Below are 17996 nucleotides of genomic sequence, written 5' to 3'. Positions count from 1 at the left end.
TGCACCGATGCCTGCAGCCCCCAAGATGGCAGGGAAATGCTTAAGTGAGAGAGACCCAGAAAATACTGGCAAGTGACCCGCACTTACACGCTGCAGAGGAAGGTGAAAACCCCCCAAGGTCACTGCCATTCTTTCCTGACCCCAGATTCGGTGATCAGATGGACCTTGAGCATGTGAACAAGAATCAGCCAGCCAAGTAGCTGAGAGAGAATGCTTAGTGCCACCTTAGAGCCCTGGCCACCCCCCAAATGTCCTATCTCCAGCCATGGCCATCTCTGATGTGTCAAAGGAAGGAGATTAAAAAAAAAAAAACCCTGCCAGAATACATGCAGGGAGGAGAATCCTTCCTGTCCCCTGCCAGTGGCTGGGTGAAACCCTGAAGCGTGAGCTTTTTAGGAATGTAAAACATAAACCAAATGTGAGCCTTGGGGCTCTTGAGCCCTGCCCCCACCATCAAAAGTAACCCCGATCATACAATTGCACTGATAAATTTGTCCAAATCTGCCTTAAAATCCCTTCCCCTTCTTACTTTCGCTCCAGGCTCTTGTGGTGGTGTCACGTCACTAGTTCTCCAGTCACCAGAGAGTTTTCCAGGCTGGACAAGACCTGAATTTCTATCATAAACCCAGAGAGGGTTCCCGCCTTTTGTACTTCTGAAAAAAATCTTCAAGGCCTTGTAAATCAGAGAAAATGAAAGAAAACAGCCTTTTTTTTTTCTTTTTTTTCTTTTTGCAGGTCATGGTTAAAGAGCCCAAAATGCATTTAATGAATAAGGCTGTTAGTCTTGGTGCTATGGTGAAAGTACAGACTTGGTGACATTCTGCCAATTCAAAATTGTAGTTTGTATTTTTTTATCCAGAGATGCTGAAGCATTTATTTATAAACAGCTACAGTGCACAGCTGCCCAAGGAATTGGATAAAGGTGGTTATACCCATTTTACAGATAGTCACCAGATGAAATTCATGCAGCATCTGTGCATTCAGGAATGGATAGGACTCGAGGCTGCTTTTAAACTAGCTTCACAATAAGCAGCAGTTGTTTCACCACAGAAGTGTTGCATTTCAGTACTGTGAGGGTTGCGCCTTGATGAAAGGCGCTATGTAAGTCCATGTCCGCACTGAAGCATGAATTGTTAGTGTACACAGTTTTCCAATAGGGAATTTCCAAGAGCAGATAAAGCCCTAACCCCCAGCTGCTTTCTTATCTTCCTTCCCCAGGTGTCGGCTGTGCCACAGAGCTCAGGCAGTCATGGCCCTGCTATAGCAACCGTCCATAGTGGACATCATCACACTACACCAGTGCAGCCTCATGGAAGCCAGGTGGTGCAGAGTCATGCTCACCCGACCCCTCCAGCAGCACCAGTGCAGGGGCAGCAGCAGTTCCAGAGGCTTAAGGTAACACCAAGCTCCAATTGATCATTCTGTAAAATGGGTGTTTTGAAGGGCAGCATCTGCTTAGTTGGTGGTAGTTTCATCTGCACTGGTATCTGATCTAACTGGATGAGATATCTCAGGTAATAGTTGCTGATTTTGTAATAATGTTTTTGTAATGAAGGGCGGTTAGGCTAGATTTATGGACGACTTGGTGGGAGTTGGAAGTTGGCCTTTGGCATGGTGTTCAGAACAAACCCAAGGAGTCTGGCATAAGCATTATGTGTAGATAATACAGAGTCCCATGTAGTCTGTGCTGTACCAATATTCATCAGCAAAACCCCTGACTTCTGTGACCTGGTAAACTCTGTGGTGAGCTTCAGTTTGTGTAGCAGCCTAAATGAATGGAAAAATCACATTTTATTGAATGTCAAAAGTAAGTATTGAAGTACTGTATATTCATTCAATAAAATCTTTAAAGCTATCGACTTCTGTTTGTGTTATGCTGCTGCAGAGCAGGCAGCAGTTTCTGAGGCCTGTGCCAGAAGTTTGGGGGTAATCTGGGGCCCTTGGCTATTGCATATGTAATACCAGCCTCCCAGAAGAGCCAGTTGGACTGCCTGTTAAAAGCTTTCCTTATGAGCCACAGAAGCCTGGAATTCATGACTTGAAAGCTGGCCCTATACACTGTTAATATTTCAGTATGAAGAAGGGGATTTAGACTGTGTAAGCCAAAGACTCCCCCTCCTGCCTCCATTAATGCATTTTCTTTTCAAATGCTGTAGCAAAATAATGAAATCTGGAGTTCTAATCAACAGGTTTGGGGAGGAAAGAAGGTGGGCCAAGGAGATTTGATGCAGAGCCCATGTGTGAAAGGGTTAAACTACCACAGCATCTAGAGGCTTTTCTGAATGTTTCCTGAAAATGTTGCTTTGCGTGGGTGGGTGTTGCGGAGATGCTTGGGAGTGAGCAAGGCTCTGTTCTTACACTGTTTGCAATGAATTCCCTTAACCCCCTTCCCCCACCAAAAATAACACATTGAAGTGGTTAAATTCAGATCAGCTGTAGTAAGCACACATGTATATGATTCTATGTCTATTTCTTACTCCTCTCTTTTGGAAAACATATTGAAGTGTCTTTCGTTGCTCCCACATTTTAAAACAGTAAACAGAGCAACAGAGTGCTTACTTTCCAGGGGACCTACTTTCCCATATTCTGGGATCAGATTCTGCTCCTTTTGAAATCAATGGCAAAACCTCTGATGGTTCAAGATCAGACTTTAGATGAATATGGATTAAAAACTCTTTTAATTAGCTTTTTAATTAACTTCAGTATTTCCCATACAATAAAACAGGAACAACTCCAGTGACAGTCTCAGATATTATTCCAGAAGGCTTCTATTGCATATAGAGCTTTCATACCTCCAGACAATCTGGTAATGAGCAAAGTGGGGGATGGATGGCTCTTGCAGTATATTCATTTGTAGCCTGACTTTCAGACATAAGAAGCAGCCAGAAGTCTCACTGAGGGCTGTGGTTGCTCAGACAGCACCTCCTGAAAATCAGACATAGGGATATGGACCATTCATAAATAGAAACTAAGTTTCCACATGGCATTCTTGCTGTTTGAGATACATCAGAGTTAACATCCACAGTTAGCATTTCCAAATCCTTATGAGCCAAATTGAAATGTCTGGCTTTTGATTTGAAAAAAAAAAAAGTGCAAGTGTGTACCTGGCAGCACTAATACATGGAATTTCCTCCTAGGGTCCCCCACCATGTTTAGTTTTAGACTTCAATAATAATTTCCACAAAAAATGTAGGAAAAATAGTGCATGCCCAGCTCTGAGTTTTTACTAACAATCACCCCAGCCACTGATGAAATGGTTACTTTGAAGTGTGTTCACTGGGACTATTTCTGCTGATGCATACATTGCATCATCACAGAAAAATACCAGCAATAGAATGTGGCTGTGTCAAATGGTCAGGTAGCACTGATTATAAACTAGCCAATGTTATGATCAGGCTGCTACCTAATTGCTTACTCTTAGTGGTTTACTGTAGGCAGGTGCCTTTCCAAATGTGTGTTCATGCGCAAGAGTGGTCACCTACTTTTCTCTGAGGTATATTTTTAGCTCCTTTATTTTGCTCACAGGTGGAGGATGCGCTGTCCTATCTTGACCAGGTAAAGCTGCAGTTTGGTAGTCAGCCTCAGGTCTACAATGATTTCCTGGACATAATGAAGGAATTTAAGTCTCAAAGGTAACAACTTATGTTCTGCTTTTCTCATATTAGATAGAAAGTGTGCGCGCGCGCATGTGTGTTTGGGAGATGCGGGCAAGAGATGGTTAGCACTTTCCACTTTGGAGATTATCCGTCTCTTGGTAATCTCTAGAGTCCTCTTCCTCCTGTTTGCTCCATCCATGCTGCTGGTTGGAAAGTGCTGGGAAGTGCAGTGTTGATCAGTATTTTCCATTCTGGAGCCCAAGCGGGTCCCTTCATTTGTGCCAAATCTCTGCTTAGAGAGTTGGAGTTCACAGGTTCAGTCCTTACAACTGATTCATTTGGTTGTCTGCTTGCCAGTAGCTGCAGAGCCGTCAGACTTGTGACCAAATCACATTGAGTTAGTGTTATTTGGACAAATAAAATTGCTCTTACGTTACAGTCAAGTTAAATAACACATGAGTAAGAATCAGTTTTGTCTGGTTTCCTGGCTTTGTCGCAGGCTAACGATGGCTAGATAAAAATTTGAGTGGAAAGTAAAGTTCCGTTGTGTGGGGTTCCTGGTTTGCCAATGAGAGCCCTTTGCAAGATCTGTGACCTTTCTATCTTCTTGTTTCTTTTCAGTATTGACACTCCAGGGGTGATCAGCCGCGTGTCTCAGCTCTTCAAAGGTCACCCTGACTTGATCATGGGCTTCAATACCTTCTTGCCACCTGGCTACAAAATTGAGGTGCAGACTAACGATATGGTGAATGTGACAACACCAGGGCAGGTTCACCAGATCCCCACGCATGGCCTCCAGCCGCAGCCACAGCCGCAGCCTCAGCATCAATCCCAGCCTTCAGCACAGTCAACCCCAACCCCAGCACAGCCTGCACCACAGCCACCACCTGCCAAAATCAGCAAGGTGAGACTTTGGATACCACAGGCAGAGTGAAACACCTAGTCCCCCTTTAGAAATGGTAGGGAACTAAAGATTGCAAAGGGCTTAACATTTCATCAAAGGAAATGTAAAAACTGAAATATCTGTAAAATCACTTTTGCAACTTTTTCACATCATGAAAACTACAGTAAACATGTACCAGTTTGGCTCCGCAGCAGCAGCTGTGAGTGTGCATGTGAATGATAGGATGATCACTCATGGAGACCATCTCTGGAGAGCGGTCATATTGCCTGGTGATACGATATGAGTGTGAAAATAATCAGTCACTGAATTGCCAGCACAATGAAAAGGACCATATGTGAATATAAATGGTTCGACAGAATTGTTCAGGAAATTACTGACTTTGGAGAAGTCTTAGGATGTAAAGTAAATTTTAGATGGAATGTGAAGTGATGGATTTGGTCCAAAACTTAGAAACTCCTTTTTTTTAATTTTAGTTTTGGAGCAGGCAAATTCAGGTATGAAGTGGTGACTCTATTTTTGTTACTGTAACATCTCAAAACCCTAGTTTGTGCTCCTTGCCTAAATAGGCTCTTTGGCTCCAGCTTAGTTTCCTTTCTTAAAAGCTTTTACTTAAAAACAAAACAAAACAAAAAAAAACCCCTCACTAATTGGTTTAGAAATATTGCTTTGATTAAAAAATGAATTTGCTATCCAAAATCAATAAATTATTTCAAACCTTTCCATTGGAGACTACCAAAGGAGATGCATGCCAACGTTATACACTTTATTTGGGGGAAGAAAGATACCCAGAGTCTCTAGCAAAATATGTTAGAGACCAATATCCAAGGATGGTCTGGTAGGCCCAGAATAAGTGCCTTTTTTAGTTAGCTCAGCTGCACTTGATATGGAGCCCTGATAAAGCATTAGATAAGTATTGAACAGCGAGGACTTCTTGATATTCCCCTACATTATTTTTATTTTCTGCTAAGAAACAGAAACCTTGATGGAAGGGTTGTCAGCTGTATGAAACTCCCATGTAGAATTTTCCATTGTTATTTGCAGTGTTGTAGCTGTGTTGGTCCCCAGATATGAGAGAAACAAGATGGGTGAAATAATATCTTATATTGAACCAACTTCTCCTGGTGGAAGGGACAAGCTTTTCAGCTTCACAGAACTCTCTCATATGACCTGAGGAAGAGAACTCTATGAAGCTTGAAAGCTTGTCCCTTCCATCAACAGAAAGTGGTCCAATAAAAGATATTATCTCACTCACCTTTGTATCTGTCATGTAGAATTTTAACAGTTGGGGTAATTAACCACTGGAACAATTTGCCTTGGGACATGGTGGATTCTTCTTCTCTTGAAGTCTTTTTAATCAAGTTTGGGTGTCTTTCTAAACATGCACTCTTGCTCAACCAGAAATTATGGACTTAATGCAGGAATCACTGGTGAAATCCTATGTCCTGTGTTATGCAGGAAGCCAGACTAGATGACCATAACCTTTCCTTTCTCCAACACTGGTAGCATGCAGCAGGATTCTCTGACAATTAATAGAACCTCAGAGTGATGAACTAATGGAAGTTCTCTTCTGCCTTTATATAAAAATGACACGCCCAAAATACATGAAGAGAACATTAAGGTTGGTTGGAAAGTCAAGCATTCAAATGTTAGGAAATCTCAGATTTCAAGTCCCTGCTCCAAAGCGTGGAAGCCCTAGAGCGTCTCAATGAAATTGTTGTAAGCATTTGTTTTAGCATGGGCAAAACATGCTTTTCCTTGATCTCCTTCTCAGAACTAGCTGAACTGTTTATACTGAAACTTTAGCCTGAGGCAGATGCCAGGCATAAGAAGCTTGAGCTTGAAGAGTTAGTTTGGCAAAGTTATAAGCAACTGAAAACAACGTCCTATAATGGGAGGTTTAGGGCAATCTTAGTCTCCAAAATACAGCTTTGATGCATATTGGAAGGCAGTGGAGGGTGAAGTATTTTCAGTTGCATTGAAAATTACTAGCTCCAAGTTGGCTCTAGACCCTTCTGTGATTTTATTGAGCCTCCTACTAAAGGGTAGCGACCAAATTTTAAAATCCTAAATTTATTTTCATATTTGTTAGTGTCAGTTTTGTGACTTCTAACTGAATATTGGAAAAGGAAAGTATCTTCAGATGCAATTGCCTGGCTTTATGAAGTACAGGATACCTTCATAATGGAGACAATAACTAGCCACCATGGAGCAATTTAAATCTATGCAGTTTGGTTCCTGTTAATTCGAAAGATGAAGAGACAAAAATGGCTCAGCTAAAATCGAGTTGCTCTGTAATATCAAAATATGTTTCCTCACTACTTGAAAGGTGAGGTCTTTCTCTGTTTTACCAAGTGTGCTTTGTATCAGCTCTTTAGATGATTGTCACATCCTAAGTTAGTTTTCCTTTGTTTTAGTTATATGTATTCATTCAGTACATCCATTAATATTCAGAATCCATTTTTGAAAATAAAAATAAAATTCTGTCCAGGATCAACCATTAGGAAATTTTCTTGCGTGGGTGAGCTGCTTATTGTGAAGACAACGTTCACTTAGTTTTAGTGTTAGTCCCTTTCCTCTTCCATTTCCATCAGTGTAAAAAAAAATTTGCTGTAACACTCCCAGCTGTGGAGTTAAGTACACCAAGAAATGAGCATGCCACAAATCCCAGTGCTAAAACATATGGGTGGGGCTATTTCACTGGGCATTAGTATCATCAAGGTATGTCCAGCCTACTCAGCCTCTCCATTGGTCAAATCAAAGTATCTTGGGTAGACTGAGAGCTTCCATCTCACAGAGGTACCCCGTGCATGGTGCTTTGCTATTGGCATCAGTTGTGGGAACATCTCCTCCCCCCGCCGGGTTATTGTGTGCGACTGATTTTGTTGAGTTCTAATACTACTTGTTCTCTTCCTAGGATTTGATCTGAATGAAATAAACTACCGCAACGCAAATCTCTAAGACAAAACTAAGTGTCCCTTTTCTTCTCAGCCATCACAATTGCAGGCACATACGCCAGCCAGCCAGCAGACTCCCCCAATTCCTCCATATGCATCACCACGCTCTCCACCTGTGCAGCCTCATACACCTGTGACAATCTCTCTTGGAACCACACCATCCCTGCAGAACAATCAGCCGGTTGAGTTTAATCATGCCATCAACTATGTCAACAAGATCAAGAATCGGTTCCAGGGACAACCAGACATCTATAAGGCCTTCCTGGAGATCCTCCACACGTATCAGGTTAGTGGAACACTGTATACATGCACTACCCATGCAGGTGCTTTTGAGTATGTATAAATGTGTGTGTCATGCCTTACCATAGAAAATTAACTTACACCTGTATTGTGTATTTGAAGGGGCTATGCGGAAGATTGACATACTTGGGGATTTCAAGTAGTAAACAATTAGCTGTGGGGGGGCAACTTGTGTATTTCAAACCAGTTTAACTTTGCATGAGTTAACAGTGCCAAATCAGCATTTGTCTGTAGTTGCAATTATCTGAAATAGTGGGCAGTATTTTTAAACGCAAATGTTGTATGAACCTGGGACATAGAGGGGTGATGCATATAATGCATCTACATACAGTAATGTGAAGGAGAGAGAACAAGCTATCCGGCATCGGTACCCTATCAGTTGATGTTTGCCCCCTGAGCATTTGGAATGACTCTTTTGTTTTCAGAGGAGCTGCCAGCCACCATCTTCAATTTTTCTTTCGGTTGCTGATTTTCCAGTTAGCAATACAGGAGCAACAAACATAAACTCAGCTCAGGGATGAATGTTTTGAGTTGCATTAAGTATTGCTCCCTAGAGAAAGAAAAGCAGAAACTAGGGAAGGCAGCTGTAATGGTTCTTGTCTCCTTTGCTCTCACACATCCCCGTTCCTGTGACAGAAAGAGCAGCGGAATGCCAAGGAGGCAGGTGGTAACTACACACCAGCTTTGACAGAGCAGGAGGTGTATGCACAGGTGGCGCGCCTCTTCAAGAACCAGGAGGATTTACTCTCTGAGTTTGGGCAGTTCCTGCCAGATGCTAACAGCTCTGTGGTGAGTTCAACCCCACTAATTAGTTGGTAGAAAGCTGGCTATGCAAGAAAACTGAGTTCAGAAAAGTACACTGCTTTCCTGTTTGCTAAATGTGTTTTCAAACAGTCTTTCATTGCACATGGGGAAAAGAGGGCAGGGAATACAGCCTCTGTTGACAAATCTTTAAATGTGACTCCTGTGCCTCAAAGACCTGTTCTAGGACTATAATCACTGCTGTAAAATGCACTGGTCAGCTAGAGCTAAGGTGATGGGGTTTCACATGCACCTTTGCCCCAGCACCAGAAGCTCACATCACTAATAGTCTTGTGGGTTTTTTTTAAATAAGCTTTTAAGCAAGACAACTGCAGAGAAAGTGGAGTCGGTGAGAAATGACCATGGTGGAACAATCAAGAAACCCCAGCTCAACAACAAGCAACAAAGACCCAACCAAAATGGCTGTCAAATCAGACGGCACTCAGGAACTGGAGCAACCCCACCAGTGAAGGTAAGAACATGCATAGTTCACAGCTTTTCTCGAGGAAGTAATGGTAATAAGTGAAAATTGAGGGCACAGAATATAATGCACTTTACGTACTTGTTTATATTGAGGCTCACAGTCCAGGTTATGACTAGATTGAGGGTGAAGGCGACCTGCCCAGGCTTCTGGTTAGACCCTTTTAGGTCTGCTTTTACGTGCAGGTTTTAGTAGTATCCATACAAAGAGGGCTAGAGACTTAGATGCAGCCTGTGTGAGCGTGGCAGTAGTTACCAGTGGAGTAAGAGGAACAGTGCTTAGTTTCTTTTCCTATGTTGCTAGAGAATACACAGGGATATGTTTATTGATTATATTGTTTTATTTAATAAAGCAGCATTTGGAGGGAGTAGATAGGGAGAAGCCTCAGTAAATTTGACCAAGTGACAGGTTGTCTAAAAAGCTTGCAATGCTGTTCTCAAGGCATTTGGGGGAAGTAAAAAAGGGGACTAGTTACCGTGTATCGCAGAGGTTGCATTAAATCAAAACTCAGTGCAGGTACATTGGACTCTTGTCTGTTCTTCCCATGATAAAGGTAATTTGAGAGTTCTGATGAGTCTGTGTTCTGTTAGCCAAGCCTTGTCTTTACAAGCTACCAGAGTTTCTGGGTGGATAAGGCTTTGCAATGAAACAGAAATGGCAAAGTGGTCTAGTGTTTGGGTATTGAGGTTGTAAGGGTCAAGTTTGCCTCTTTTCTCCCTGTGCTGGTAGTCTTATCCAGTGATCCCAGACCTCTGCATTTTGCTTTGTAAAGGACAGGAACAGCACCCATCTCTCTAGTAATTTAATCCCCCTTGCCTCCAGAATGACAGAGCAAATGACAATAACGGTCAGCTTCCAGCAATCCTCTGAGAATGAGATGTGCATCTGTGGGAGGGAGGGATCCTTGAAGACCCTGGGAACAAATAAAAGAAGAGAGCAAAGAAATGCAGAAACTATGGGGAGGTGCAAGATTGGAGTAGGTGGGAGAGATTCTGGCAGAAATCAAAAGAAGTTTGTCTTCATTGTTAAGTAGAGAACTAATATATTGAGGTGTATTCTGTGCAATGACTGTTGCAAGTGACTTGATGATTAAACATTATTTGAAGTTTTGCTGCTAGTGAAAAATAAAGCCTCCCCGCCCATCAAATAGGAATGTGGGGAAAGCAATTATGCAAAGTCCAGGGGAAACAAAGAGGGAAGCGAAGTGAATATTTTAATTTTGGGGTACCAGTAGAAACTCAAATATAATTCTCCTCCTAAAAACTTGATGTTGACTGCTCTATTTGAAAGTATAGTACATTCTCGCTATAACAAACCTGTTGGGATCCAAGTCTTTTGTTCGTTAGCCAGGGGTTTGTTATAGCAAAAAGACAATCAAAACGAATGGGGGGCTGGGGCTCTGGGCTTTCAGCCCCGAGCGGTGGGGCTGTGACTCTGGATTTCAGCTGCGGGAGAGGGGAGGTGGGGTAGGGGCCCACTCCTTAGTTTCTGCCCTTGGGCTCAACATATAAGGCTGGATAAAAATTGTGCAGGCATGTGCAAAATGTTTTTGTTTTTTTAAACACAGTACAGTATTGTACTGTACTTAGGCTCCAGGAGCCAGGTTCGTGATAGCCAAAGGTTCATAATAATGAAGGGCATTATAGCAACGATGTACTGTACATGGGGTGTCAGGGAAGTTGAAACACATGCCCTGGCATGATAGATGTGCAAAACATGGTTATTGCATATTTTAATCCCTCTTTTGTGGTTTTACTTTTGCTTTTTGCAGAAGAAACCAAAGCTGCTTGGTTTAAAGGACCAGTCATTGGCAGAAGCCAGCAAACATGGGGTGGGGACAGAATCTCTGTTCTTTGAGAAGGTGAGTGATGAAATTCTGAATAGACAGTTCTGCGCATCTGATTCATGCTCAGAGCAAATTGGTTTTCCAATGTGAGTATACACAGCAAAGTCTGTGGCGTTCTCTCCAGAATGAGATTTCTGTCATCTTTTAACTACGTGTGCCAGCAGCTGGTCTTTACATCTGATATATATTCATTTTTAAAAATTCTGTGCATGTCCCTGCCCCTAAAGTCCATCTCTGGCTCTTCAGCTGCCTTTGATCCACAGTTTTGTCCCCTCTGGGTAGGTAGAGTTGGCAGCAGAGCCTAACTGTCAGGGGTTGTGACTGCCAATTCTCATGGAAGACAAAAATCTGCAAGAAAAGGCACCTTTGTTCATAGTTCACATTTATCTCCCGTCACTCCAGGCCCCGTATGCTACTGGTGACATGACTGACCTACCTTGTTGTGTTGGCACTGTCACTCTTTCCATTCCCTTCCCCTGTCCAACTGCATGAAGTGAGGGAACTTGGCTTAAATGAGTCAGTTGCATTGTAAGCTACATTTTCCTGAGTGGTAACATACCATGTTGTGCAGTTGTTACCTATTTCTTGCCACATCTCCTGGCCACACAGACTAGACTGAGGCAGGTAGGCAGTATGGGATGTCTCCAAGTAGTCCCTTGTCCTCTTCCCTGATGTGTCCACAATTTTCTCTCTCCTCCATTGCATGGAGCATGTAACCCCAGGTAAATGGTCATTTTAACTATATATCCACGTGCTAGTGACACCATCTTGGTCCCTGGGACATGGCACAGTTTTCAGGCCAGGTAATGGTAACCAAAAGCCCATATGTTGCTTGGAAAACACTGAGGTGTTAACCTGAGTAAATGTAGAAATCCTTGCAGTAGAGTCTGAATCACAACGATGAATAACCTGATGATGCTACTGCTCTATTTGATGTGTAGATGCAAATCGTTCTCATGTGGGAAGGTAATGGTGTTCTAAAGAATCTGATTCAGCTGTGTCTGACTGAGAAGAGGAGGGTTACAAACACCACTTTGTGGTGATAATGCAAGCTGAAAAGTCAGTTGTGACTATTGTAGCATGGATTACTGTTTGTTAGGCTACAAGGAATTGTTCTGTTACCTGGACTTGCAGTTTGCCCTAGTGGGTAGAGGATTACCTGTGTGACGCGTCTGTTTCTAGAAGCAGAACAACAGACAGCTGTTGTAGTCTCTGCTTGCAGTGTTCTGTGAACCAGTTTTGACTGAGACTCTTCTCAGTGGTCGTCCCATATTTTACTCTTCTCCTTATGGGTGGACACAAACATCTTGATTGCTTACCTCTTTGGAGTGTAGGAGGGTGTCCACTAGGAGAATGGCATTCTTGGATCAGTCGTCATTCTTGCCTCATGGTCTGCGCAAGTGAGAACCAGAGACCCAGTTTAACTTATGTTCTGTTCTATTCTACAAAGGTTCTTATACCTTACCTGTTCACAGTAGTAGTGCATGGGCAGGGGAAATGTATTTAAATGCAATGCATAAAACTCCCAAGTCTAAAAGAGAGTGTCTGTCTGATTCTGGCTGTGTGAGTAACCTCATCTGTTCAGGATAACACCTGAGAACACAGTATTGAGTCTAGGTTGCACTCATTCTGAACTCTGTATTGACTGTTTTCTTCCTCCCATATATATATGTAAGGTCCGCAAGGCTCTGCGTAGCACGGAGGCGTATGAAAATTTTCTTCGCTGCCTGGTTATTTTTAATCAGGAGGTGATCTCCCGGGCTGAGCTTGTGCAGCTAGTTTCTCCGTTCTTGGGGTAAGTGGAGGATGGGCAAATCCATTTCTGTATGTGGTCAGAGCTTGGAGGTGGGTGGTGATAGGGGATCTAGTCTGTTTTTGTTCGGGTGCTGGGAAGGAAATGCTGACTTGCATGGCCATTTAAAGAAAGAGAACATTCAATTGGTTCTGTTGCCCAGCATTCCAAAGCTTCAATAGTTTGACTGGGTATCTGATTTCCTGAGCAACCTGCAGCACAAAGGGTGTGCACCAGAGATGGAACGTTAGTGTTGACTAGTTTATCTGTGTGCCCTGCTGCTTGCTTAATTCTTTTCACAAAATAACTGGTAGGGAGTTGGCCTTACAACAGTGAGCTAATACCAGTTCACCTCTGAGATCCAAATGTGTCACCTCCAGCCCTGCCTGAACACTTCGTATTATGACTGTAGGTTGCAAGGTGCCACATGCTATTAGCAGGCCTATAAGATAAAAGGAACACTAATTGTACTTCGAGATCCTTTATAAGTATTTTATAAATTCAAAGTGCATTAGATTTTAGATTCTTCTCTTTGGCTGTCCTTCATTGAAGCAAAAGAACAGCCATTCTTATTCTGTTTTTTCTTGCACATTGTCGCCTGATTTGATGACTGCCCTTTTCCCTTCCTGGTGAAATGCCTGAAAGAGGCAGCTTTGTGACTTCCTAGAGACTCCAAGGAATGAAATGGCAGCTGAGAGGAGTGCAGAAGTGGTGCTGTTATTACTGGCCCTTTTGCCCTTCTTCAGAAGGTCAAACAATGGTGTCCTAGCAGCCTCTTGCTTTGCGATTGTGAAATATTTCTCCCAGTAAATATAGTAATTTTGTCCTAACTTTATGATACAGAACATACCCATCTAGTTCAGTCCCCAGTCTTGTTATCAATGGTTCACAATGAAGCTGCAAGAGATATTGAGAGAGGTCCCACAGGTATCTGTCCTGGATCCGGTTCTATGCAGTATCTTCATAAATGATTTGGAGAATGGCAGAGAGTGTGCACTTATAAAGTTTGTGGAAGATACCAACTGGGAGAGGTTGCGAGCTTTTTTGAGGACAGGATTAGACTTCAAAATGATCTTGACAAACTGGAGAAGTAGTTAGAAATAAACAGGATGAAATTTAATAAAAACAAATGCAAAGTACTACGCTTCGGAAGGAATAATCAATTGCACAAATATAAAATGGGAAAGGACTGCTTAGGAAGGAGTACTCTCTGAGTATGCTTTTCCAACCAGTTGTGCACCCACCTTTTACTAGGTTCATCTAAGCTGTGTTTCCCTAGTGTGTTTATGAGAAGGTCATGTGTGACAGTATGAAAAGCTTTACTAAAGTCAAGTTACATCACATCTACTGCTCCCCCCTCCTTCCACAAGGCTTGTTACCCTGTCAAAGAAGGATATTAAGTGTGTCTGACATGATTTGTTCTTGACAAATCCATGTTGACTGTTACTTATTACCTTCTTTTCTTCTAGGTACTTACAAATTGATTGTTTGATTTGCTCCATTATCTTTCTGGGGACAGATGTTAAGATGACTGGTCTGTAATTCCTTGGATTGTCCTTATTCCACTTTTTACAGATAGTTACTATATTTGCCCTTTTTGAGCTCTCTGGGATCTCATCTGTCCTCCATGAGTTCTCAAGGATAATCACTAATGGCTCAGAGATCTCTTCAGCCAGTTCCTTAAGTATTCTAGGATGTATTTCATCAGGCCCTGGTCACTTGAGGACCTCTAACTTGTCTAAGTAATTCTAAACTTTTCTTTTCCTATTTTAGCCTCAGATCCTCGCCCATTTATACTGACGTTCATTGTGTTAGTTGTCCAAGCACTGCTAACTTTTCTGGTGATAACTAAAATGAAAAAGGCATTTAACACTTCAGCCATTGCTGTGTTTTCTGTTAGTGTATTTCCCTCCTCATTAAATTAATGTGCCTGTTCTTGGTCTTCCTCTTGCTTCTAACACATTTGTAAAATGTTTTCTTGTTACTCTTCATGCCTCTAGCTAGTTTAATCTTGTTTTGTGCCTTGGCCTTTCTAATTTTGTCCCTATGTGCTTGTGTGTGTGGTTTTTTTTTTTTTATATTCATCCTTTTGTCATTTGACTTAGTTTTTACTTTCTGCATGCTTTGTTTTGAGTTTCAGTATGTTGAAGATCTCCTGGTTAAGCCAGGGTGGTCTCTTACCATACATCCATCCTTTCCTATGGACTGGTATAGTTTGCTCTTGTACTCTAAGGTCTCTTTAAAAAAACTGCCAGTTCTCCTGAACTCTGTGAGACTTGCTTCCCACAGGATCTTACCTACCAGTTCTGTGAGTTTTCTAAAGTCTGCCTTCTTGAAGTCCATTGTCATAAACTCTTGTTTCATTATCGCTTTCACCCAAGCTGCATTCCACCTTCAAATTCTCAATCAGTTCCTCTGTTAGACTCAAATCTAGAATAGCCTCTCCTCTAGTCACTTTCTCCACCATCTGTAATAAAAAGTTGTCTCCAGTGCATTCCAAGAACTTGTTGGATAATCTGTGCCCTGCTGCATTATTTTCTCAACAGGTGGTTGGGTAGTTGAAGTCCACCATCACTACCAAGTCTTGTGTTTTGGATAATTGTATTAGTTGTTTAAAAAAAAAAAGAAAAGAAAAAGGCTTATCCACCTATTCTTCCTGGTTTGGTGGTCTATAGTGGACACCTACCATAACATCACCCTTGTTTTTCTTACCCCTTTTATCCTTACCCAGAGATTTTCAACAGGTTTGCCTCTCACTTCTATCTCATCCTCAGTGCAAGTGCATACATCTTTAATATACAAGGCAACCCCTTCTCCATTTCCCCCCCCTGCTTGTCCTTTCTGAACAAGCTTATCTTTCTACACCAATGGTCCAGTCATGTGAATTATCCCACCAAGTTTCTATGATGCCAGTTATGTTGTAACTGTGATTATTCACTTTTAGTTTCTAATAAAGTCTTCAGAGAGTAAGATTATTTTTTCACAAGCAGAATCCACTTCAGTTACCAACATCTATCTGCTTGCATGTCAGCTTGTATTTTCTAAATCTTCCACCTAATTGTGCAACACCAACTGAAGCTTTGGTGGTGTGAGGCTCACTCTTCAAAGGTGGAATTTTTCTTCAGTGGAGTCTGAGAATCCATGTTCAACTTCTTTACCCCTTTCCAATCAGGAAAGTAATGATCTATTTTAAGGCTGAGTGCCCAGATGGGTGAGAAACCAGCCAACTGGCTTTCATATCTAACCTAAATGGTCAGAGATTTCAGTTTGAAAATGTTGTCAGAGTGCTCCTGGCAAGTCTTGCCTGCTCTGGGAGAAGCTGCAGACCCAGTTCCTCATATGAACACAGCCTTTGAGATGAGTGAGGATGAGGCAGAAGAAAAGTGTTTGATCTCAGACATCATGGCAACAGGCTCCCAGATGGGAAGGCATTTGCCACCAAAAAAAAAAAAAAAATAGCCTTCAAGATGGATAGAGGCAGGAACAATCCAAAGAAAAGCAGAATGACTTTCTGCACTGGCATCCCCTTACCAGGCCACCGCAAACTGGAATTGAGTGGCCAAGAGTCTTCTGTCCTCAGATGTGACTTCCAAGGGCCGTCTTGGACGCTCTCTCTCAAGTGGCAGCTCTGACCCCAATAGCTTAGAGCACTGGTATTTGATTTCTAAGTTGCTACAGTTTTCAAGGCTTTCTTGTACGTTTCTTTTCCCTTAGGAAATTCCCAGAACTGTTCACTTGGTTTAAAAACTTTCTGGGTTACAAAGAGTCTGTTCACATGGAGACATTTCCAAAAGAACGGGCTACAGAGGGGATTGCCATGGAGATAGACTATGCCTCTTGTAAGAGACTGGGCTCCAGCTACCGAGCCTTGCCCAAGAGTTACCAGCAGCCCAAGTGCACCGGGCGGACTCCGCTATGTAAAGAGGTAAGGTACTCTAGCCAAAGGAACTGCATGCTGGGGGAAGCCCATTTCCAGTCTGCTAGGACTTGAGTGGTAGCTGGTAGAAAGGCGCAATAAGGGGAGTTGACTGCATAACTCTAGTATGCTGAAAAGTTGTAAAGTCAAGCACTCAGAAGTTAGGAAATGCTAAAGCTTGCCAGTGTAACCTTAATTTGCCCCCATGTGCATATGCTTTATGATAGTCTTTAAGTTCATCATCACATACTATTTTTTCTGCAGAACCCCTGCCTCATTCAGTAGTAGTGCTGCTACCAGCTGTGTGTGTGTGAGAGAGAGAGAGAACACACGAACAGATTCCTCACAAATTGTGTGTTCTGAGAATTCCATGAAGTTTTCCTTAGTTTCAGTTGTGGTGTGTATGTACACCAGAAAAACTTTATGGGAGTCTGAGAATACATAATTTAAAAAGAATCTGTTCAGTTTATAGAGACTTCACTGATCAACAACCAAAGTTTCATTTTCTGGTCTACTGGCAGGAGGTGTTGCAGAGTCAGGGAGTGTGCCCAGTCCTTGCTGTGCTCTGTAGTGACCTTTTTTAGATCAATGCAGGAATGGTGCTGGGTAGTACTGTTTACCTATCCGCTGAGGAAGGCTAGTGGTTCTGATGGGGGTGGAACAGGGACTTTTACAGGAGGTCAGCTAAGTTCCCAGTGGTTTATAAGAGAGATTATGAGGATTCGCTGGAGAAGAGGGGAACCCCAGAGCATAGCTAAATGTCTTGCCTAGATGGCTGTGAAAGTCTTTGCCCTCATAAACGTTGCCACAAGATTCCATTTGAGGGGATAGGCAGGGCTTTGCTCATGATGCCATGGAGAAAAAAAGGCAGGATGTAGCTGACCAGTTACCTGCAAATGGAAGTGCTTTTTTGTTGTAGGGGATAAGCATTTAGTTGGACTGATGGTAGGCTAGCTTAAAATAACATGGTGAAAACCAATTGCATCATTTGAAAACCTTACTGTAACATGTCTCTAAAGGATGACTTATGTGGTACTATAACAAACCCTGCCTTGCAGGAGTTCAGTGATTCAGCCTCTCACACTTCAGGGTCTGTGAAAACGGGCCAAAGTTTTCAAATGTACTTAGCTGAAATTGGTCTCCCAATCTGTATTTTGCCACCTTGGCCTCTTTTTTCAGAGGTTCTGAGAAACCCCAGTTCCCACTGAAGTCGGTCGAAGTTCAGTTGCTCAGGACCTTTGAGAATGAGGCCAAGATGCCAGGGAATGGATTTAAGCACCTGACTAGGCTTATATCTATATTTGAATATAAAGTCCCTACAAAAAGCCATAGGCACCTTATGCTTACAATAACCTAGTGAGACCACCCAGCATCATTAAACAATCATATTCACAGAACAGATTTAA

General features: G+C 42.4%; 1 protein-coding gene across 1 annotated transcript in view; it reads left to right on the top strand.

The window, feature by feature from the left end:
- The window catches only part of SIN3A (SIN3 transcription regulator family member A), a 41540-nt gene extending 23762 nt beyond the window's left edge, over positions 1 to 17778 (top strand). Inside the window, exons 3-12 of the mRNA XM_024205399.2 lie at positions 1219 to 1395; positions 3526 to 3632; positions 4218 to 4500; positions 7489 to 7740; positions 8391 to 8543; positions 8869 to 9027; positions 10808 to 10897; positions 12559 to 12677; positions 16389 to 16599; positions 17770 to 17778. Of these exons, the coding sequence (XP_024061167.2) occupies positions 1219 to 1395; positions 3526 to 3632; positions 4218 to 4500; positions 7489 to 7740; positions 8391 to 8543; positions 8869 to 9027; positions 10808 to 10897; positions 12559 to 12677; positions 16389 to 16599; positions 17770 to 17778 (1560 nt within the window). The remainder of the gene's footprint in view (positions 1 to 1218; positions 1396 to 3525; positions 3633 to 4217; positions 4501 to 7488; positions 7741 to 8390; positions 8544 to 8868; positions 9028 to 10807; positions 10898 to 12558; positions 12678 to 16388; positions 16600 to 17769) is intronic.
- The last annotated feature ends 218 nt before the right edge of the window (positions 17779 to 17996 follow it).

Source organism: Terrapene carolina, unplaced genomic scaffold (genome assembly GCF_002925995.2).
Source record: "Terrapene carolina triunguis isolate 2854851 unplaced genomic scaffold, T_m_triunguis-2.0 Scaffold67, whole genome shotgun sequence".
In the NCBI taxonomy this organism is placed as follows: Eukaryota; Metazoa; Chordata; order Testudines; family Emydidae; genus Terrapene; species Terrapene triunguis.
Note: the sequence above shows the minus strand (reverse complement) of the source record. Positions and strands in the feature narration are given on the sequence as shown.